Genomic DNA, 23,903 nt, shown 5'->3' on the forward strand with positions numbered 1-23,903 from the left:
CTGAACTTCAAATCTGTCAAAATTAAACCACGACGTGTAGTAGATTCTGTGAATGTGTACTTACGAGTGAGAATTTTATTCTTCCTAGAAGTGGAGTATTCTGTGAAATGCAACATTATTATTTTAGTTTTTGGTATAAATAAATATATGGCATTTTATTTCAAAGAGTTTTATTAGGGTACTTTTATACCAAAAATTTAATTTTTCATCCTTCCCTTTTCCTCCTTAAACGAGACAGAAAAAGCAAAACGAACACACTGTTAAAATAAAACTTCGTTATACAGATTCCGAGTGAAGTTTCATAACTCCTTTCCTCTTTCGAGAAAAAATGTTTGTGTTTTGCAGTGGAAGATCAAGTGCACAGCCCGCTGATTGGCTATTCATTCTCACACATAGTAGCTCAGCGATGTTATCTTTACTTCAAGTTATTGTTCAGGGCATTCGCTGCTGTAATTTCTTCACTTCTAAACTAAATTTCAGAGGTTTGTTCTGAAAATGAATGATGTGAAGACCATAATAACATGTTTGATTCATAATATTATCGCACAATAAGAAATAAGCAGCATAAAAGTTTTCAAATATCCTGTTGATGCCTGATCTGCAGAAACTCTTTGAAGGTTTTCGCTGGCAGCCATGATTTGCCATGAGTGAGAAAAACTGATCGCTAAACTTGGCATAAACTCGATGTCCTATGAAGAAAGATTCCTGATAGGAAACCAAAAACAAAGGATTAAAAAGGAAAATTTCAGCATAACCGTACCCTAAGATTAAATCTTTCACTAAAAATCAACCGTTTCATTTTTCAATTGAAATATGGCAACTCTACTCTAGTAAGTAAGCGTTATTGGCAAATGTTACAATTTCAGATCTCGGTTCTGTGACAGATATTATCGTACCGTTGTAAACAATTATTTTATTTAAAAAATGGTAAATCTTAATAAGAATGTTTCTTTGTTTATTACCTAACTGCATTTATACAAACTTTATAGTTTGCAACAACTGATAAGTACCTCATTCTAACCATAGAAAGTTTCAAATATTTGAATAATTATTAGAATATATTATTGTTATGATAATTGAATTTAAATATCTTAAAATTTATATTGTTAGATTTTATATCGTTATATGAATTATATATTTAATTGTTACACTAAGGTATTGTTAGAATAAGTTTATTATGATTTGTTAGAAACTTTATGTATTTCTATGTAAGGGCAACTAATATAAACGGTGAGGTGCCTGAACTTGGCCCCCACATGACGCACTAACGATAAAATTAGTGTCATTCGTTAGTGAATCGTTAGTGTTTCTTAGTGTACAAGCTAAAACGCTAGTGCTTGATTAGTGTAGACGCTACAAGTAAATAAACCTTTGTAGGCCAAGTTTACGCTGCCTCCCACTTCAAGCACTAAAAAATTAGTGCCATTTGTTAGTGCTTCTTAATGCAACAAACCCTAATGTTAGTGGATCAGTGTAGACTCTAGAAAAAAGTGGTATTCGTTAGTGCATCGTTAGTGCCTCTAGAAAACCCTAATAGTTTCGTTAGTGATTCATTATTAATTAAGATATGGCCTGTTACATGTCACTAAACTCCCATAAGAAACACATGGGGAATTTGTCATTGCGTCAAATTCCCGCCAAATTCAAAAGCACTAATGATCACTTTAATGCAATCGATAGTGCTTCTTAGTGTACCAACCTCTAACACTAGTGCTTCGTTAGTATGCTCTAAAGCCAAAACAATAATAGAGAGTAATTACACGCTGACCTCCACTTTAAGCACTAACAAAAAAGTGTTATTCATTAGAGCATCATTCGTGCTTTTAGAGAACACTAATAGTTTCGTTAGTGCTTCATCATTAGTGTAGATATGGAAAAATTATATCACGAAACTCCCAAAGAAATACATGGGGAATTAATCGTTGCGTCAAATTCCCGCCAAATTCAAAAGCACTATTGATTTCTTCTAGTGCATTTCGTTAGTGAATAATTAGTGCTTCTTAGTGCACCAACACTTAACGTTAGTTCTTCATTAGTGTCGGTGCTACAAGTAAAAAACATTTAGGGGCCAAGTTCACGCTGCTCCCACTTCAAGCATTAACGAAAGAATAGTGCCATGCTTTAGAGCGTCGTTAATGCTTCTTAGTGCACCAACCTCTAGTACAGTAAAACCTGCCTTCAACGGACCCTTTATTAAACGGAAAACTGTCTTAAAGGGAAATATTTCATGGTCCCATGGATTTTGAAGTAAAAGACATGTAAAAGTCCCTTCATTAAGCGGAAACTGTGTTATGCGGACAACGCAAAGCAAAATAAATCTTTAACGGAAAATTCTGAGTTTCAGACTACATCGTTTAGAAAATTTTTAACCATCCTGTGAGAGGGTAAACATATACTGTCTGCGATAAATACTTCATTCTTTATTAAATCTTTATGGGTAGTGTTGACCTTCGTCAATCACTACTCATATTCAGCTCCCACAATTTTTCGCTAGTCCTACGTAGCATGTCAGCTGTCAGTCTTCTTTGTAGGCGTACTTCTGTTCCGCTTGTGTAGCAACTAGCGACAGCCAACAAAAATGAGAAGAAAACTGACAAAACAAAGTTCTGGAAAAAAGGAATTGAGGTAAAGCAGAAGTTATATATCTCCATCACGTGTCGTGAAAACAAGGAGGAAAGAGCTCAGAGGACTTTCAAAATTCCAGAGAAAGCTTTTCTGTGTCCTGAAGTATACCGCAGCCAAGTAGTAGCAATGTATGAAAAAAATCCTGCTTGACTATTGGGAAAAATAAAGGAAAATGTGCACAGCATATTTTGTGTTTATTTTAAGTTTCTTGGGGGGTATTAATCCGTAGAAGGAAAAAGTACTGTAGTTGAACAAGTTCCGTACATCAATATATTTTCTCATTATGTCCGTTATAAGCATATATATATTTTTTAAAGGAAAGGTCTATCTCCATTAAGCGGAAACCTGTCTTTAACCGAAATTTCTGCGAGTCCCGCTCGATTCCGCTGAAGACAGGTTTCACTGTACTTCATCAGTATAGCACTCTAGAACCAAAGCAATAATAGAGAGTAATTACACGCTGACCGCCCCTACTTCAAGTACTAAGAAAAAATAGTGCCATTCGTTAGAGCAGTGGTTTTCAACCTTTTCGAGTGTAGCGCCCCTTTGGGTGAATGCGATTGTTCTGAACGCCCCCTATCATCTTAACCCAATCTACCAAGGCACAAGGTTCAATATAAGAATTGGACGAAGCAAAAATATATATAACATTTTTGTAAGAAAAGCAAATAGTTTAGTCACCTTATCGCAAAAAAAAAAAAAAAAAAAAAAAAAAAACAGATGGACAGTCGCAAATTTCTTCTTAAAAACCTGTAGGAATATAAAGTTCACTGTAATACAATAGCATGAACAATTAACCTCTGTTCTGATAGAACCAGTAGAAGAATTACCATGTTTAAAAGTATATAATATAATTCGCATTATTGCCTGTAGATGACTTTTCTTAACGAAAAAAAATAATAATAAAAATAAAAGAAATAAAAAATCAGCACTGGCTGTTCACTGTGTCAAAAATTCGACGCTGTTGACTTATTTTCTGTAAAATTACGAGCTCGTACGAACTAAAGATATAACAAATTACAGTAAGATTATTTTTTGGAATGTTAATATTCCCTCTCTTTATTAATGGTTACTTAGAGCTTGGTGAGCTGAAGCCAATTTAACAATATTTAGCGTCAACTTTTTTAGCCCTAAACTCCTTCGTGGCTAAGCGGTTAGCGTACGCGCCTTTGGCGTGGGAGACCCGGGTTAAATTCCCGGAGGGAGCTCATATGGTTCTGATTCCACGTTAATCAGTAGGTCCACATCTCATATAGCCTCGCTCCTGAAGGACTAAATTTAATATGATTGAATTTTACAATGATTGTCGAACAAAGGTGCAATAAACGCCAAAGGTTAGTGCACTGTTAGCGCTGCAAATGACATTAAGCATTAACGTTACTGCTAGCATAGTTTAGGAGTTATTAATGAACAACACGGGCTTCAAATCATTCAATTTTTTATACAATTTTACACTAATTGACAAGCAGAATAAGACAATACCCGCGGTTAGTGTTCCATAAACTAAGCACTAATGTTAGTGCTATCATAATTTAGGAGTTATTAATTAGGATAAATTTAAATTTATCGATTTTTACAATAATTGTCCATCAAAAAGTAGGGTAATCGCTAAAGGTTTGTGCTTTTTTTAGTGTTCTAAAAATACTAAGCAGTCATGATAGTGCTATCATAGTTTAAGAGGTATTAGTGAATAACTCGGACGGAACTCAATTAAAATTTACCAAATTTTACAATAATTGTGTAAAAGTTGAAAAACCTGGAGTTAACCCCGCCCAAGTTATTTATTAGATCTAATAACTCTTAAACCGTGATGGCACAGACGTTAGAGATTAGCGTTTTGTGGAGCACTAACAGTGCACTAACCATTGGCAGTTATCACACCTTTGTTGGACAATTAGTGTAAAATTCCATAAATTTAAATTTAGTCCTGTCAGCATTATTCATTAAAGCACTAACGACAATTCTTAGTGTTTTATAAAGCTCTAGCAATGCTAGCTCCTCCCCACAAAAACATTCAAGATGAGAAACTCTAATGTTCAGAGTTGGTGCACTAGCAAGCACTAGCGAAGCACTAACGTTTGCACTAGAATAGATCATTATTGCTTTTGAATTTCACGAGAACTTGACCCAATGAAATATTCCCCTGTTTTTCTTACATAAAATTAGGCATATCTAAACTAATATTGAAGCACTAACGAAACTAATAGTGTTTTCTATAAGTACAAACGATGCACTATCGATTGCACTAGGTTTCATTGTTAGTGCTTTCTTGGGAAGCTAATGTTTTTTTAGCTTCTGGCGTCCAACCTATTGAAATACTAATGTTGGGTGTTTGTGCTCCAAGAAGCACTAATGATTGGACTAGAAGAGATCATTAGTGCTTTTGAATCTGACGGAAAATTGACGCAATAAAAAAATCCCCATGTATTTCTTATTGGAGTTTCGTGACGTGTAATTGGCCATAACCTCACTAGTACTAAAGCAATAACCAAACTATTAGTGTTTTCTAGAAGCACTAACGATGTACTAACGAATTTCACTATTTCTTTTTGTCAGTGCTTGAAGTGCGGTGGCAAAGTTCACGCTTACTCCCAATGTTTCTTTTACTCGTAGAACCTACACTAATGAAGCATTAAAGTTACATGTTGGTGCACTAAGAAGCATTAACAATGCACTAACGATTGCACTAGAAGAGATTATCAGTGCTTTTGAATTTTGCTGGAATTTGAGGCAATGAATAATTCCCCATGTATATCTTATGAGAGTTTCATAACATGTAATTGGCCATAACTACATTAATAGTGAAACACTAACTGAACTATATGTTTTCTAGAAGCACTAAAGATGCAATAACGATTAGCAGTAATTTTTTCGTTAGTATTTTGAAATAAAAAAAAGAGAGAAGAGAATATTTTATATTATAGAATAAACAATGAGTATAAAAAAATTAGTTTTTGACTAAAATACTGTTAAAAAGAAAGGGTTTTGATTGGGAACCGAACTTTAGATTTTTAGAGATGTGAAGCTGCCCAAACATAAGCGAGACACAAAATGCGCAGTTAATGAATTTAATTTATGTTGGCATACACAGACAAGGTGCGTGAAGTTGGCAGGACCACTAACAGCTCAAATTCTGAAACTCGGTGAGTAGATGGGGGGCACCTGACCCCCGGTAGCTGAAAAATCGCCTTTTTTTCCATGGTCTCCTGAGAGCAAGGACTCAATTTTCCACTGTCTCACGATACGCTATGACCCACGCCCCGTCCACCCATGATCTTTTACGACCTCCATGTTAGGGGTGTATTTGTTCCCTTTTATGAGCACTTTTAAGGGGGTGTACTCGTTCCCTTTTATGAGCACATTTTAGGGGGTGAACTCGTTCTCTTTTATGGCCACTTTTCCACCCCCTACGAACACAGAGATAACACGTAACACATAACAAAGGTGTACTCGTTCCCTTTTATGAGCATATTTTTCAACCCCCATAGCAGAGACAATGAACACACAGCAGAGCAGATAATACAAAACACAAGAGCATGGCTTATTTTCCAACCCCAGCAGAGACTATGAACACAGGGGTGTACTCGTTTCAACCCTTACGAACATCAGACTACGTAACACACAGCAGAGCAGATAACAGATAAGAATACGTAACATATAAGGGTGTATTCATTCTCTTTTATGAGCATATTTTCCACCCCTTATTTTAACATAGCAGATTTGTTCTCTTTTTCCACCCCTATTTGAACATAGCATAAGTACTCGTTCTGTTAGAACCTTCCCTCCTCCTTTCTCATCCAGGGCTTGGGACCGGCAATGGCGGAGTTAAAAGGTTAGGTTATTCATTTGTAGACATTTTAGCAGAGTTTAAAAAAAAATAACGACGTCTGGTTATTCACACACATATAATCTCATGTCAACCACCATCACGCATACATGGTTTACGGAGAACTTAATCTCGCGCCAGTGACCATCACACATACATGGTTTACGGAGAACTTAATCTCGCGCCAGTGACCATGGTTTACGGAGAACTTAATCTCGCGCCAGGGACCATCACACACTCGGTTTACGGAGAACTTAATCTCGCGCCAGTGATCATCTCATAAATGAATAGAGCATAATATCATTAGCAGCAATAGTGGTAAGTGAAAATTTGTTTAAGAAATTGCGTAGTGAATAACCAGACGCACGGCATGTTAGATACAAAAAACAATAATGTCCACAAAATTGAGATAAATCACCTTGAATTCGTCTTTTATTCCATGTATAATACAGACAGTTTCGTTTTAAAAACCTTATATGATGATGTACATAAGGTGGAATACCATAGCTATCGAAATACTCCCCCACACGCATATTAGTTATATAAACAGCAACCCAATGTTCACCAGGCTTATCGCTAGAATCAGTGTTTATAATTATGGCTGCTGGAAATGTATGAATAAACAGTGGTAGCTCATCTGCAGCATATACTCCAATAAAATGGTTTTTAGGCAGATTTTGTTGTAGCGCCTCATAAAGTTCAAGTGTATTTAACATTTTTTGTTTAATTAATATATACTTTTCTCTGGAAATCAATTTCTAATTCTGAAGAGAATTCAGCATAAATAATTGATGTTACAGGAGATGGCAGTGCTTCTTTAAAATGAACCTCTAGGCGTACACTTCCTTGTCGTTGTGGGCTAGTATGAAAGCCGGCACTAGCACTAGAATCGGGAGTTAAATCAAACACCAGTAGAGTATAACCACTAGGATATTCGGCGAGTGAAATATTATTACCTTGATTAGAATAATAAATACCTGAACCTGTAAATAACGTGGAATATGCTTGTATATATAGCTTATTATCAAAATCAGGTTGTAATGGTTTGGAAGGCACAGGCGTTCCATCAACATACAATGTAAAAAATGACATATTAAAATGTTGAAAATTGAACGGATTTGTCTGATAAGTACCATTAAAAGCAGTATTAGTAACAAAACCAATAATAATACGTTTAGGCACTAGGCCTGAAAATAGATCTGGAAGTGTACTATCCATAATTCCTTGTGGCAGCGTTTCAGTCTTCACTTGCACTTTTGTTATAGGATATTTTACTCTAAATTTAGGATTTTGTAATACTTTATTTTGCGCTATTTTAACGGCCGGTGATACATCAACCTTTTTCACAAGCAATGTTGCATCTGTAATTACAACTTTTCCATCAGCATCTGCGTCACCCATTAGACAGAATGTAGGTTTAGCTGGAATTAGTTTAATGCGCAGTTGTACACCATTCAGTAAAAATTTCTCCTGATTAAATATATCAGCATGAATATAACCCAATAATTCAAATGACTGACTTAAAGTAGTGAGAAGAAAACGTTGTTTAAATCCTACATTACTAACGGCCACACTGTCCATATGTCCTGCAGTATCTTTAAACCACATTGATGTTTGAAGATGCGTTGATTTAGCTTCAGCATTATAATTTAGTAGTTTTTCAATATACGCCCGATATGGATATGTGTGTGAAGAGTAGGAAATAAGTTGATTATTTAAATATAATTGCAATTCACTGAACATTGCATTGAGAAAATCATTTACAGGGCCGATTTTCTTATCGGCAGAAGTTAAATTAGAACCATCTGATTTAGTAATTTTACCTTTAATATAAAACATTGTGTGCGATAAGTCAATATAGTCATCCCCATGACCGGGGACGACAAATTCTATTGGTGCATTATCAGCTATCGAAGCCACAGGCTTATATGGAACTATTTTATTACCTATAATACTGGTTTGAGTGGGTAAACCAGCAAATAAATCTAATTCTGATTTCATACACTCACACTTCATTTTTTTTCTCTCTATTAATATACACACATGGTAAAATTTATAATACCGTATTACGTTTGCGAAAATGTAATTTTACACATACACTGCCATGTTGGAAAGGAAGTGGATTACCTGTACTATCTCTTAAATCAATAATAATTTGATCAAATTGTTTACGTTGCACGGAGACATAGTGAGGATTGTCAAAAATATGTACATTATTAATACCATACTCTGTAATATTTGTATTTATAATACGTAACAATGGAGCTACTGTGTCACCCACCATTTGTGGTTCTACAATATCACTGTAAATATACATAAGTGTAGGTAGCGATTTTTGTAAATCAGGTGGATAACGAGCATGATGCACAACTGCAATATCTTCTTGTTGTATGTGATCAAAACCTAGTATTCTGGCTAGTTCAGGAGATAGACGTACTTCTATACGCCTCTCTTGATCTTTTATTACTCTACTGACTTCAATTCGTTTTACTGATGCTTTAACTTTTAATTGTAAATTTAATATATCACTTTTATGATTAATTTGAGATAGAATATCATCGACATTATAATAGTGTCCTGGTAAGATTTTAGTTATGTTCCAGCTTTCTGTATTCATGAGACGGTAATAAATATTATTAGTATATTTGGAAACATTCTGAAATGAATTTGTATAATGTACTTCAACAACTGCCGTCTCCCACTCACCTTTCTCTAGCACCAATGGATGATATAATTTGGTGGTATAACATGACAAAGTATTTTGTGGAAAATACTCCATAGAACTGTTACTCGGTAGTGTAAGATAAAAGCTAGTCTGTTCCATATTAATCAAAAATATCACTCTTCCTTTTCTTTTTACCACCAGTCGTCTTTGCAAAATGAACTTTTCTCCGTTTTCTTCCAGATCCTACCAACACTTGATTTATTTTATTTTGAGCTTTAGTTTTTAAATTATTTTTAGCTTCTTGCCAACGTGATGTTAAAGCTTCGTCAATAGGTCTATTATCACCTAATACATCTCCAGCTACATTAATTCCTGTACGTAACAATTCTTTACCAACAGTTTTTGCTCCTTGTTTAATTAACGGAAATACACTTCGAAATAAACCACCTAAAAAACTTCCAATACCATAACCTTCTTGATATGGTGCACCTCTATACACGTTATAACCACCTCCTGCTTGGTGAGTATAGTATTTAAAGTATGGATCATTCATTTTCCTATATACACAAATATAACAGTCGTTTATAATATTGTATTGTGGCTAAATGTTTTTTAAATGTGACACAGGAATCCATGAATTAAACGAAGGGGGATATCCCCGCCAACGAACAAGTACACGTTTACCTTTAACTTCTAAAATATCGTCTATTTCATAAACTTTAGGCAGAGGCACTCCTTGTAATTCCTCCTCGTAAAATGTACCATCAATTACTTCACCATTTAAGTCCTCCAACACATAAACCACTTTCTTTTCCTTATGTATCACCTGTTTTATTTTAAATATTTCTACAGTCCACTTTTCCTTGTACCCTTTTTCAAAATGCCGTTTTGCTTTAGTAATGCGCACAGTATCACCTTTTTTATATTTTGCAATGTTAGTATGTGGCATTGGTTTTATTAATTTATTCCAAACTTGTTGAAAAGTGTCCTGGTTCACACTGGCGGGTGGTAATTGATGAGCTCTATGTGGTCTAGAATTATATGCCTGAACAAGTTTCGATAGCACATCTATGTATCGGTAAGTCTTCTTGGCTGTAAAATATTTCCACATTCGTTCTTTAAGAGTTCGATTAAAACGTTCCACCACACTTGCTTTAATATCGGCGTTTTGTGTTGTGAAGAATTTAATATTTTGCTTTTTTAAGTATAACTGAAATGGTCTATTAACAAACTCTGTACCTTTATCTGTTTGTAGACGTAAGGGTCTACGACGTGTAGATGCAAATATTTGCTTAAATGCTTTTATAATGTTTTCACCAGTTTTTGTACGTACAGGCACAGCCCAGGCGTAACGACTAAACAAATCAATCACTGTTAAAATATACCTATTACCATCATTATACTTTTGCAGACTTTGCATATCGTTTAAATCAGCTTGCCACTGATCATCGATATTGAACACTAAATAGGGATTACGTGGAAACTTTTTACGTACTGGCTTATGCAGAGTATAAGTCGACTGTTCTTTTACCCACTGTTGCACTTTGTGTAAAGGAATAGATTTCTTCACAGCTCTCCATAATGACGTTGCGGTTGAAAACGAGGCAGGGTGTGAAGGGTTATAATAAATAGCGGCCAGCTTCTTCATATTTTATAATCACACCATCTGTTGACAACTTTACGTTTACGTGGTGGCTCCTCCTCCTCCTCCTCTTCTTCTTCCTGTTTTGGATCAGCAGCAGCAGCAGCAGATGACGTCAGCTTACGAATATATTCTATACGCTGTGGGTTACCTATATACTCTAAAGGTATATTGGATTTTGCTAACAGTTCAGCGAAGGGTTCCCAACCTGTAGGGGGAATATTTTTCTTGCGATACCTGACAAAATCTGCTATTAGATCTACTATATTAGCTCCAGGAATTAATTTATTATAAATATTAACATTACCATTGTCATCCCAATGAATGTTGGAATTTTGTTTTAATCTACGTAATAAAGGTCTTGCTTTACGCAGACAATTTTCGGGGAGAGTAGATAGTATTTCATCGTCCTCATCCTCCTCCTCCTCCTCCTTCTTAGTACCAACACTAGTTGATGTTGTTGCAGTAGGTTTTTGCACAATGTGTAAATATTTTTGTAACACCTCTTTATAGCGTATCCATTTTTCTTCAACACTCATATTTTTATTATTTAAAATATTTTTCATCTCATCATCTAAATTAGATATAGTTTGATATTGGTGCAATTTTTCTGGTGCAATTAAAACAAGCTTTTGTGCATGCTGCATAATTATTTAATTAAAGTAGATAGTATTCCTCCAATAATAGGTGCAAGCAAAGCAGTAAGAAACCCACCTTTTTGTACAATTATTCGTTTTTTCTTTTGTTTTAACGATGGCCCCTTTTTCGCTAAATACCTCAATTCCTTTCTATACCTTTTTAATCTATTTTTCTCTTTTTTATTTAACGGAACATTTCCTTGTAATACGTTATAGGAACATTCACAAATAGAACGAATTAATTCGGGATCAGCATTTTGTAAAATTGCTTGGCGTACTTTGGGTTTCGCCTTTGCTAAAAGTTTTAGTAAATGTGCACTCTCTTTGCTAATCATTTTTTTCTTTTTTTTGTAGCTATTATACTAAAATTGAGTATTAAAATATATCAGTTATTGAGATTATTTTTTTACTGGTACATAAACATAATTGTAAGAATCTGAGGGGAAAATTTTTGTTCGAACCCGATGTTCGTCGGGAGTGCCCTGTTTTAAATCAAAAACCAAATAACTATGAGGATCTCGCGTTGCGTCCTGATAGGCCTCCTGTACAAATTTTGTGTTACCAGGATATAATTGGCGTGCTAGATAATTAATTTGAGCCTGGTCTCTGGGGTTTTTAAAACATATTATATAATGGCAATTTAATGATATGTCTCGCATACCTTTAGCTTGATGAAACATATTTTGTGTTATAAAAATAACACTTAAATCTCGGTGGTGGCTACCTTTAGTAAAAAAGTCAACAATTCGTGTATCACATTCTCGCATTAAATCGTCAATAATTACCAGATGGGGGCCAGCTTGTGCTGGAAAATCATCTATTTTGGGGAGCCCTTCTTTAAATGTACAACCTGAGGATAGAGTTTCATACAGAGGTTGCCACTCACCATAACACCATACTATATTTTTCCATTTTTCGGCATAATGTTTTAAAAACTCTTTTACAAAATATGATTTACCACACCCAGTGGGGCCAGCTATAATACAAGTAAATGGGTGTTGAAACTCCATATTCTGTTACACCATAAAATAATTATGAATATAATAACATATTATTATTACTTTTCAGGCATGTTTACAACTTTACATAATTGAGAACTAGTAATTATGGTCCGCTGAATGCACGGCAAATGTAGCTGGAGTTTTCGCCATGTACAAACACTGAAATTTACCTGACCATTACTATCGTCATCTGACGATTGAATAAAACACTGACGAATACCGTTAAGAGTATCTGACAATGATATTTTATAATTTTCACTAATGAAAAATTGTGTAGGCAATGAAGAATCTGTAACAGCGTTAAAGTAGTTTTCAATATCTGAATAATATGATAGAAAAGTATACCACTCATCAAGTGAAAGACGAATACGATCATAGTAATTATGTAAAATGATAATAACAGAAAATTCTCCCTCACCATCGTATGCTAGACCAACACATACCTCGATTTCATCGAAATAATAATAATAACGATTTAAAATTTGATTATCCATTTTTTACTCTCTACTTAATTAAAAACTATCGTTTCTACTAATACTGTATTTACCCTATTCGTATAACACCATACTATATTTTCCATTTTTCGGCATAATGTTTTAAAAACTCTTTTACAAAATATGATTTATCACACCCAGTGGGGCCTGGATGTCGAAACTCCATTTTCTCTCTCTTTTATATTTCTTCAAAAAAATAAAATATTTATCAATCACCCAATAACATAGAAACTAATTCTAGTTGAATACGATTTGCTGTGACAGTATCTTCAACAAAAGTAACTTTAGAAAATTTACCCTTCACAACACATTCATATAGATATTTACTTATTAGAGGAGCAAGTGTAGAACATGAAGAAATTGCTTCATCAATACATGGGAAATAGTAACATATTTTTTTCCATGTAGAAAAATCTATTTCAACTCTACTATTATCATCATTTGCACAAATATACATTAAATTATCATCGTCATTATTAGCGTCAAGTATTACTTTCGTTTTCTCACTTAGTGCGTATTCAGTTGCATTCTCACCTTCTCTAAAATAATCATTTATATACATGGAATATGATAAAAACCTGGACCATTCATTAATTGATAACACAATACATTCATTAACAATGCGTAATTTTACAAACACATAAAATTTATAATCACTACTATATTTCAAATATACACAAAGATCAGTGGAATTATCAATGAAGTAAAAAGAACTTAAAAGTTGTTTTTTATCCATTATTATCTATTTACACAACTTATTCTATTTTACAATAGTCTATTTCTCTTAAAGCCATAAGGCACTGTATCATAACTTCCTTCAACTCTTTTGCGTTTTGTGTGTACCAATTGATAGGTTTTCGTTTCCTCTTTGCTGATAATTTTGATGTCTTTTGTGCGAGCAATTTTGCAAGGGTTTGACACACTTACAGGAGGGGCATCCTTCAGAACCATATTTCTAATTTGTTCGAAATTCACAATTTTCATTGTTTCACTATTTAGAGTAATTCCCCTCACCTTACAACAGGTCTTTGTTGTACCTCCGCTGAATACCTCGTACGCATAATTTTTGGTCCCGCCGCTACAAAATTCATTAATATATGCATTGGGACCTACATTATCTATTTCATTTTTTAACTCGCCGAAATAATCCCCAAGAGGTAATTTTATGCCTCCAGCTCTTACTATATAAATGAGACTATCCGTATCCATATATAACACATCTTTATCTAGCTTCTCTAAATAACTGTATAATTCTAAGCGACCATGCATAGTAGTATACGCAGCCAATATTACATTAGTATTTTTTAACGGAATAATTGCATCATCCAAAATCTTGTAATTTAATAATAATGCATCTTCATCAATTGGAATTACCTGTGTTACCTCAGTATTACTGTCGGTTAATTTATCATAAAATATGGCAGGTTCTCGAATAATTTGTGTGTGCGTCATATTATCATTCTGAGCAAATTTGCCCCATAAACAATTCAGTGCTAATTTGCAAATACTTTTTCGTGCTTTGTTTTTATTACCAATTTTCCCTTTGTCTAGTTGTACTCCCTCTCTTTCATAATAATCCTTAATATATTTATTTTTCTGTTCTTCACTTTTACACCATTTAGGCCAACCATGAGCTTCTGTTTTCAATTTCATGAACAAATTTATATAATTTGTAAATAAGCCACCTTCTTTTTTAACAGGATCATATTGCACTACTTTATATTCCCATACCTCATGCATTTCTAATATTTTATAACCTTTCTCTTGGGCTTTACGTACTTCGTCCACCACCCACGTCCCAGTGAGGGCCCTCTCCGCATCACTATGCTCACAGTCCTCTGTATTTAGAGTGTCCGCGCATCTGCGACACAGAGGGAACAGAAGTTTATGATTGCTGCGATACGGTAGGACGGGATGATACAAATCCCGGGGAGGAAGTACTGTACATTTTACGATACCCTCAAATTTATCTATTGCAGGACAATCGGCACCCACATAGATTTTTGGGTGCCCAATGGGATATTTTTTCACCTTGCAACAGTAGGGGTATAACGAAATGACGTCCACGTAGTGCACCTCCTCCCCGGGGGCAGTCTTATAGTAATATTTAACAGCGGAACATCGCCCCCCATATAGAGCATCTCTAGGTTTGATAGGATCTTTTCTACATAGGGGGTGATGTGCCACCAATTCTGCAATTTGCGGATTTTTACGTAGTTCATTCTTCCATTCACACCCCCACATTTCATGAACTACGTAGCCCAAGTTTTTTAAATGATTAATTTTTCTAATGGTGTTTTCATAGCGTATTTCAAGAGTGGTATGCGGATCATTATATATAGGTTTATCACGCCCTACTTTAAAACATTTAACACATCCGTGATAGAAACAACCTTCATATTCCCATACATGGATCTGTTCATCTATACGTGCATAACCATCTACTTTTAAAACACCATTTAGAACCATTTCCTTTCCATTTGCTGCGTGCTTGATTGTAATACCAAGTCTTTCTTGTTCGTAAACCAACCATTGAATCGCTTCGATGGACTGTTGATCTGACCAACGATAACCATTATGAGGAATAATACCTATAGTCTGTTCTTTGAGAAACTTGCGTCGAAATACCAGATTACAAGCCGAGGCTATACTAATTGCTTCGACTAGTGGATTAACATCAGTTATTTGCTGGAATTCTACTACGAATTTAACACATGCCTTCCGTAGAAGGTTAACATCCATGCGACAATAACGAATTAATTCTTCTTTAAAATTAAATGTCTGATTTGAGGATTTTTCATACCATTCCATAAACTGTTTTTGTTCTTTTTCCTTCATATACTGAAAACCATAGAATTTAGGGTCGGGCATAGGCCCTTCATAACTTTGATTATCTTTCGTATTAAAATAGTGTGGGAAATAACCTTTTGTTTCTTCTATGTCAAATGCATCAGATAATTTTGATAGAGCCATCGGAAAGAAATTAATGCTATCAATAAATTTTAAATATTTACAATCAATACTCATTATTTTACACCCCTTCATTATGACGCTTGGAGTCCATCGTTTCGCTGATATCATTGCACGCAGGATAAAATGTGCATCATATCCTTTTGCATTATGTGCAATGCATATAACTTTATTAATATTGGATGGTTTACTGCATAAATACTCCAGAAAATCAGTAACACACTCTTCACCATAAAAAATGTTTTCCTTTCTGTTGCAAATAGTACATGAATTACCCTCGCTATTCTCAAGACAATGATAACATACTTGCTGTGTGATTACCAAATTAGGCACATGTTCACGGAATATTTCATCTTGCCTACACTCAATGTCATATAATATCATCATCCATTTTCCTACGTTTGAATATTTTCGTGATTGCATGTAACATAAATGACGGTGGGGCATCATATTATCACAGTTTATACAGAATGTTTCCCCACACTGGTGAGGATTTCTATTTTTCTTGATAACATACGCTTTAAGACATATTTTACATACTTTTAGCTGGGAGCACAAACCTGATTTTATATGATACGCCATACATTCGTTACCGTAAAAACATCTGTTACAATTATTACAATTTAATACTTCATCTGTCTTCTTACATGGAGGATTTTTTTGACATTTTTGGCATAATGCCTTACAGTGCCCTATATGCTTTTCTTTCATATTATATCTCTTATGGCATGTTTCGCAAAAGTATGAACAACTAAATGCAGCACATAGATTGGTAATAACATTATAATGATTATTTATCAGGAGTAAATTAATTTTCTTTTCACCACCGATGCCCTCGAAAAATGTTTTCTCCCCCGTCAAATCGTCGTACACTGTAATCGTATAATCAGTTAAATATGATTGAATTAGTTTTAATTCAGGTATGCCACCACCATGCATCAAATTAACGCCAGAACTCTTACACAATAATTTAGCTTCTAAAGTCATAAAGTTCTTTTTTTGATTATAATAAGGCTTACATGCATTTTTATTCCCTTTGTTATCAATGAGCCCTTTAGCAACTACAATGGCGTGAGCAAGGCAACTACTATCTTTATTTTTAATAACGACTATACCATTGCATTTTTTCATATATTCTTCATCAGAGGAAAAATTTTGACTTTTCCTCCCTTCGCCTATAGGTAAAGCCACATGATGAAAATCAATAACAAAACGATCTTGTTCCATAAATTTTGCATTTGACTGAACGACTCGATTCAGAGCCTCCCAGACGAAGTCTTCACCGACATTCGCTGCTTCTCGAAATGAAAACCAAAACGATCTATCTGGATTATTCTGATTCCATAATGTCAGCCCTACCTGATGGTGGGAATCTACATCCTCCATCAACATATTCAATAGTTGAGCAATTCCACTTCGCAACCAGGTAATTGGGTTTTCCCCTTCAGGGGTTCTCGCAAGTTGTGCAGTTATCATTGTACCATTCATTCGGAATTTTTTGTACTTTCTAGTTATTTTGTTAATGATTGTAATATTACTAGAACTTTCCATTTTTTATTGCTTTATTCTATCAACTAACAATTATTTCCGCTGTTTGATGCTTTTACTGTAATTGGGGCTGTTCCCACTATAGAACACCAAGAAGTGTTTTTTCCAATAACGTTTTAGTGATATTTTCTAAAACTGAAAATAGTATTCTACCAACTAGCAATTATTTACGAAAACCTATATCTCACGTATTTCCGCTGTTTGATGCTTTTACTGTAATTTGGGCTGTTCCCACTATAGTACACCAAGAAGTGTTTTTTCCAATAACGTATTCTTCCTAGCGGTTTAGTGATGTTTTCTAAAACTGAAAATAGAGAAAAGCAAATTATTACATTTCTTACATTGCAAAATCATCCAAAAAATCGCTTATTAGGCGTATCCCACATAAACTAATATTTATGGGAAAGAAGATATAATATTCATAATTAGCATGATTGAAAACATCGAATATTTCATCAACCAACCAACTATAGCGCAAGTTATGAGGAACACTTAAAATCCGCATCGAAAATTTTGACAAAGTTCAAAACTAGCTTATTTTAAAAAAAATCTATATTCGGGTTATTTTTGGCCGATGTGACACCGGGTTTTCACGAACGTACTCAACACAACGTATTCTTCAAAAAATAATCTATCATGGGTGTGGTTATGAGGAACACTTAAAATCCGCATCGAAAATTTTGACAAAGTTCAAAACTAGCTTATTTTAAAAAAATCTATATTCGGGTTATTTTTGGCCGCTGTGACACCGGGTTTTCACGAACGTACTCAACACAACGTATTCTTCAAAAAATAATCTATCATGGGTGTGGTTATGAGGAACACTTAAAATCCGCATCGAAAATTTTGACAAAGTTCAAAACTAGCTTATTTTAAAAAAAATCTATATTCGGGTTATTTTTGGCCGCTGTGACACCGGGTTTTCACGAACGTACTCAACACAACGTATTCTTCAAAAAATAATCTATCATGGGTGTGGTTATGAGGAACACTTAAAATCCGCATCGAAAATTTTGACAAAGTTCAAAACTAGCTTATTTTTAAAAAATCTATATTCGGCTTATTTTTGGCCGCTGTGACACCGGGTTTTCACGAACGTACTCAACACAACGTATATTTCAAAAAATAATCTATCATGGGTGTGGTTATGAGGAACACTTAAAATCCGCATCGAAAATTTTGACAAAGTTCAAAACTAGCTTATTTTAAAAAAAATCTATATTCGGCTTATTTTTGGCCGCTGTGACACCGGGTTTTCACGAACGTACTCAACACAACGTATATTTCAAAAAATAATCTATCATGGGTGTGGTTATGAGGAACACTTAAAATCCGCATCGAAAATTTTGACAAAGTTCAAAACTAGCTTATTTTAAAAAAAATCTATATTCGGGTTATTTTTGGCCGATGTGACACCGGGTTTTCACGAACGTACTCAACACAACGTATTCTTCAAAAAATAATCTATCATGGGTGTGGTTATGAGGAACACTTAAAATCCGCATCGAAAATTTTGACAAAGTTCAAAACTAGCTTATTTTAAAAAAAATCTATATTCGGGTTATTTTTGGCCGCTGTGACACCGGGTTTTCACGAACGTACTCAACACAACGTATATTTCAAAAAATAATCGGTCCGGGGTGAGGTTATGAGGAACACTTAAAAATCCGCACCGAAAATTTTGACAAAGTTCAAAAAATACTTACCCTTAATTCACACTTAAAATTCACTTCACTGTTCTCACACACTGCACACGATGTTATCTTGCACGCCGACGAATAACTGAGTGAGAATTGCTTCGAACCTCACCCCTTATATAGTGTTCTGCTTTCCTCTGATTGGCTAAAATAAAACTCTTTTTCATTGGAGCAAAATCTACAAGTCAAGTATCTCATTGGCTAGAATAAAACTATTTACTATTGGCTCCGAACAAAAACGACTAAGATATGTGCTAAATATTTTCTACGTCCATTTTGGGTAGCCAAAATTCATAAAATGGCCCATATCTCGAAAACGGTCAAAAATATCGAAAAAATAATCGAAAAAATCCCCCCGTACCTCACCCCTTGTCGTTTTTAGACATGAGGAACCCATGGAACCATGTTTCAATCTTGTACGATAAGTGTGGGGGGCCACGGTGGCCCCGAAAAAACTTCTCTTGAAAACTGTAAGAGATAGAGCAGCCATAACACATTGAAGTGCTGTTTCTCGTCTTTCATGGTTAATATTTTCTAAGTCCATTTTGGGTAGCCAAAATTCATAAAATGGCCCATATCTCGAAAACGGTCAAAAATATCGAAAAAATAATCGAAAAAATCCCCCCGTACCTCACCCCTTGTCGTTTTTAGACATGGGGAACCCATGGAACCATGTTTCAATCTTGTACGACAAGTGTGGGGGGCCACGGTGGCCCAGAAAAAACTTGGTGTCCAAAAATCATAAAATGGCCCATATCTCGAAAACGGTCAAAAATATCAAAAAAATAATCGAAAAAATCTCCCCTTTATAAATCCCCTTGCCGATTTTACACATGAAGAACCCATGGAACCATGTTTCAAACTTGTACGACAAGGGTGGGCCAAGTTGCCAAAAAAAACTTCGGATCGTCATATCTCGAGAACGGTGAGAGATAGAAATAAAATTTTAACGGCATTCGATTTAGGATCATCAAATGTATAATCTACCCAAGTTTGGTAAACAAACATCGCCCAACTTTCAACTTTTTCGAAAATCGAAATTTTTTGCCTCTAGACCGTCATATCTCGAAAGCGGTAAGAGATAGAGCCACATTTTTGACCGGTCTTTCCAGTGGAGTGCACATATACAGAGTTTCAAAAACTCAGAAACCAGATGGGTCGAAATTTTGAAAAATTCGAATCGTTATATCTGGAAAACGGTGAGAGATAGAAATAAAATTTTAACGGCATTCGATTTAGGATCATCAAATGTATCATCTACCCGAGTTTGACAAACATCGTGCAACTTTCAACTTTTTCGAAATCAAAATGTTTGTCTCTGCTAGAACAAGTCTTGTCCACCACATCTGAGCCCTACTGTGTTGAATGCTCCCTTATTATCTGCTATGTTAAAATAGGGATTGGAAAATATGCCATACTCTTTTTTTTTACCTCTGCTAGGGGTTGAACTGGTACAGGGAATGAATCTTATGTAATATCTGCTATGTTCAAATAACGAGTACACTCCTGCTATGTTAAAATAGGGGTTGAAAAATATGCCATACTCTTTTATTACCTCTGCTATGTATAAATAGGGGATGAACGAGTACACCATAGCTGTTTGTCTACTATGTAATCTGTGCTATGTTTGTAATCTCCATGTATTCTCTGCTATGGTAAAATAGGGGTGGAAAAAGTATGTAGTCTTATGTATTATCTGCTATGTTACGTACTCTTATGTGCTCTTCTATGTGTTCGTAGGGGGTTGAAAACGAGTACACCTTTGTTATGTGATACGTACTCTTATGTGTTATCTCTGCTCTTCTTTGTGTTCGTAGGGGGTGGAAAAGTGATCATAAAAGAGAACGAGTTCACCCCCTAAAATGTGCTCATAAAAGGGAACGAGTACACCCCCTTAAAAGTGCTCATAAAAGGGAACAAATACACCCCTAATATGGAGGTCGTAAAAGATCATGGGTGGACGGGGCGTGGGTCATAGCGTATCGTGAGACAGTGGAAAATTGAGTCCTTGCTCTCAGGAGACCATGGAAAAAAAGGCGATTTTTCAGCTACCGGGGGTCAGGTGCCCCCCATCTACTTCGGTGCAGAATTTGAGTAGAATTTGAGCTCTCAGAAAAACCAACTCCCAGAATTTGAGCTTTCAATTTAAAGGCTCTAAGTCCATTTGAAAGGTGGTCCTGCCAACTTCACGCTGCAGGACCACCGAAAACTCAAATTCAGAAACTCTGTCCAGATATTCAGTAGAATTTGAGCTTTCAAAAAAAACAACTCCCGGAGTTTGAGCTTTCAATTTGAAAGGTGTAAGTCCACTTAAAACTTGCGCCACTAACAGCTCAAATTCTGAAACTCGGTGCAGAATTTGAGCTCTCAGAAAAACCAACTCCCACAATTTGAGCTTTCAATTTAAAGGCTCTAAGTCCATTTGAAAGGTGGTCCTGCCAACTTCACGCTGCAGGACCACCGAAAGCTCAAATTCTGAAACTATGTCCATATATTTAGTAGAATTTGAGCTCTCAAAAAAACCAACTCCCAGAATTTGAGCTCTCAATTTAAAGGCTCTATGTCCATTTTTAAGGTGGTCCTGCCAACTTCACGCTGCAGGACCACCGAAAGCTCAAATTCTCAAACTCCTTCCAGATATTCAGTAGAATTTGAGCTTTAAAAAAAGACCCGGAACTTGAGCTTTCAATTTAAAGGGTCTAAGTCCACTTAAAAGATGCAATTGAATAAGTGAGTAGAAAAAGGAGAATATTCCCCAACACGTTACTTTTGAAAAACGAAAAGTAAAACTGCTTACCGGAAATACCATTGTTTACATACAAAAAATCTGTATGGGTGATTTGTAGCGTATGTTAAAACCTTTCATTTCGCAAAAATCCAAAAACGTAATGGGATTGGATATTTAGTTATAGAGAAATTGTTATCATGGAATGTTATCCTTTATTTTTGGAATGTTCTCGTTTTTCTACTCATCGATTCAATTTTGAACGCATCGTACCAGGACTATCAAAAGCTCAAATTCAGAAACTCGTTCCAGAATTTGAGTAGAATATAAGCTTTAAGAAAAAAAAAACACTTTGTTTCCAAACCACTTCATTTTGTTGTAGTCAAGTGGAACACATTTTTGGAAACCAGGAATTTACTTCTTCTTACCCAGTAAACTTAAAATTCCTAAAAGCCTGGATTACTATATGTGCAGTTACCTCGAAATTTGTATGAGAGGTTCTGCCCAATTAAAATACTTCCTTGAGGATTTGTAAACAGTGTTTGAAACTAAACGTGAGCAGTTGTTTTAATCTTTTGAATGCATGAAGAATTTGTTTTATACAAACTTCGAAACTTACAAAAATATGCACGTATCGTCACGGCTTCAGCACATTATTGTGTACAAATATTGTAATACGGCAACTTCAAATAGGTAGCTGTCAAGCTATATATTTAAAGTACAAAATGATTGTAATACTACTACAATTTAGATTCTACGCCATTTATTTATACTACAAGCAGCAAACTAGACTTTTTTAGAATTACAAGTTAGAAGTTTCAATTACAAGATACAAATTTGAACTGCAACCAACAAATTTTTACAAAGGCTTTTATCCAGTTCTTGAAATTTCTTGTAAACTCATATCGACTAATAATAAATTATACAATTGTGAAATATGGCTACGAAAACATTTCAGAAATTTAGTACACTCTTATACTATATACCGTAGTTTTATATGTACACTCTGACTTAATTCGGTCGCAGCATACAAATATTCTATCTTCACTGGCATAATTTTTTCTGTCTTATTTCTTATACATTAGTCTTAGTGATGCGATTGAAAATGTTAGGGGTTACAATAGGTCTAAAAAAGGAAACGATAAGACGGATGGTAAAGGGGAACAAAAACATGAAACACAACAAGAAATCCACATTATAAACTATATTTTAAAATTATATTTGCCTCTTTTTCTTTGTTTATCTCGAATTATTGAACCTTTAGTTACTGTAGGCTACCATTACTTCCAAATATTCAGATGGTAAAACATGAGTCCCAGATATGATTGTTTTACTAGACCCAGATGTGTGTGCAGAAGAAATGTTGAAGGAAACAGTGCTTTCTAAGATAATCTATGATTCATTATCTTGATTGGTGGATCTTTTGCTGGTCCTGCAGCGTGAAGTTGGCAGGACCACTTTTCAAATGGACTTAGAGCTTTAAATTGAAAGCTCAAATTCTGGGAGTTGGTTTTTCTGAGAGCTCAAATTCTTCTCAAATTCTACACCGAGTTTCAGAATTTGAGCGGCTAATGGCGCAAGTTTTAAGTGGACTTAGATCACTAAAATTGAAAACTCAAATTCTGGGAGTTGTTTTTTCTGAGAGCTCAAATTCTACTCAAATTCTGCACCGAGTTTCAGAATTTGAGCTGCTAGTGGCGCAAGTTTTAAGTGGACTTAGATCTTTTACATCGAGAGCTCAAATTCTGGGAGTTGTTTTTTCTGTGAGCTCAAATTCTACTGAATATCTGGACATAGTTCCAGAATTTGAGTTTTCGGTGGTCCTGCAGCGTGAAGATTGCAGGACCACCTTTGAAATGGACTTAGAGCCTTTAAATTGGAAGCTCAAATTTTGGGAGTTGTTTCTTCTGAGAGTTCAAATTCTACTCAAATTATGCACCAAGTTTCAGAATTTGAGCTGTTAGTGGCGCAAAATTTAAGTGGATTTAGACCTTTTAAATGGAAAGCTCACAGTTTTGGCGGTGGCCAAGTTATACCAAAATTTTACGAATATTTTGATATAGGTATATAGT

General features: G+C 35.0%; 1 protein-coding gene across 1 annotated transcript in view; it reads right to left on the bottom strand.

Moving 5' to 3' along the window:
* LOC145675353 (uncharacterized) overlaps positions 1-19,184 on the bottom strand; it is a 34,539-nt gene extending 15,355 nt beyond the window's left edge. The window contains exons 1-3 of the mRNA XM_081745755.1: positions 19,116-19,184; positions 16,422-17,713; positions 13,906-13,969 (exon numbers count right to left, since the gene is read on the bottom strand). Coding sequence (XP_081601881.1) covers positions 13,906-13,969; positions 16,422-17,412 — 1,055 coding nt within the window. The 5' untranslated portion in view covers positions 17,413-17,713; positions 19,116-19,184. The remainder of the gene's footprint in view (positions 1-13,905; positions 13,970-16,421; positions 17,714-19,115) is intronic.
* Positions 19,185-23,903: the final 4,719 nt, after the last annotated feature.

Source organism: Thermobia domestica, chromosome 18, assembly GCF_964235325.1.
Source record: "Thermobia domestica chromosome 18, izTheDome1.hap1.1, whole genome shotgun sequence".
Taxonomy (NCBI): domain Eukaryota; kingdom Metazoa; phylum Arthropoda; class Insecta; order Zygentoma; family Lepismatidae; genus Thermobia; species Thermobia domestica.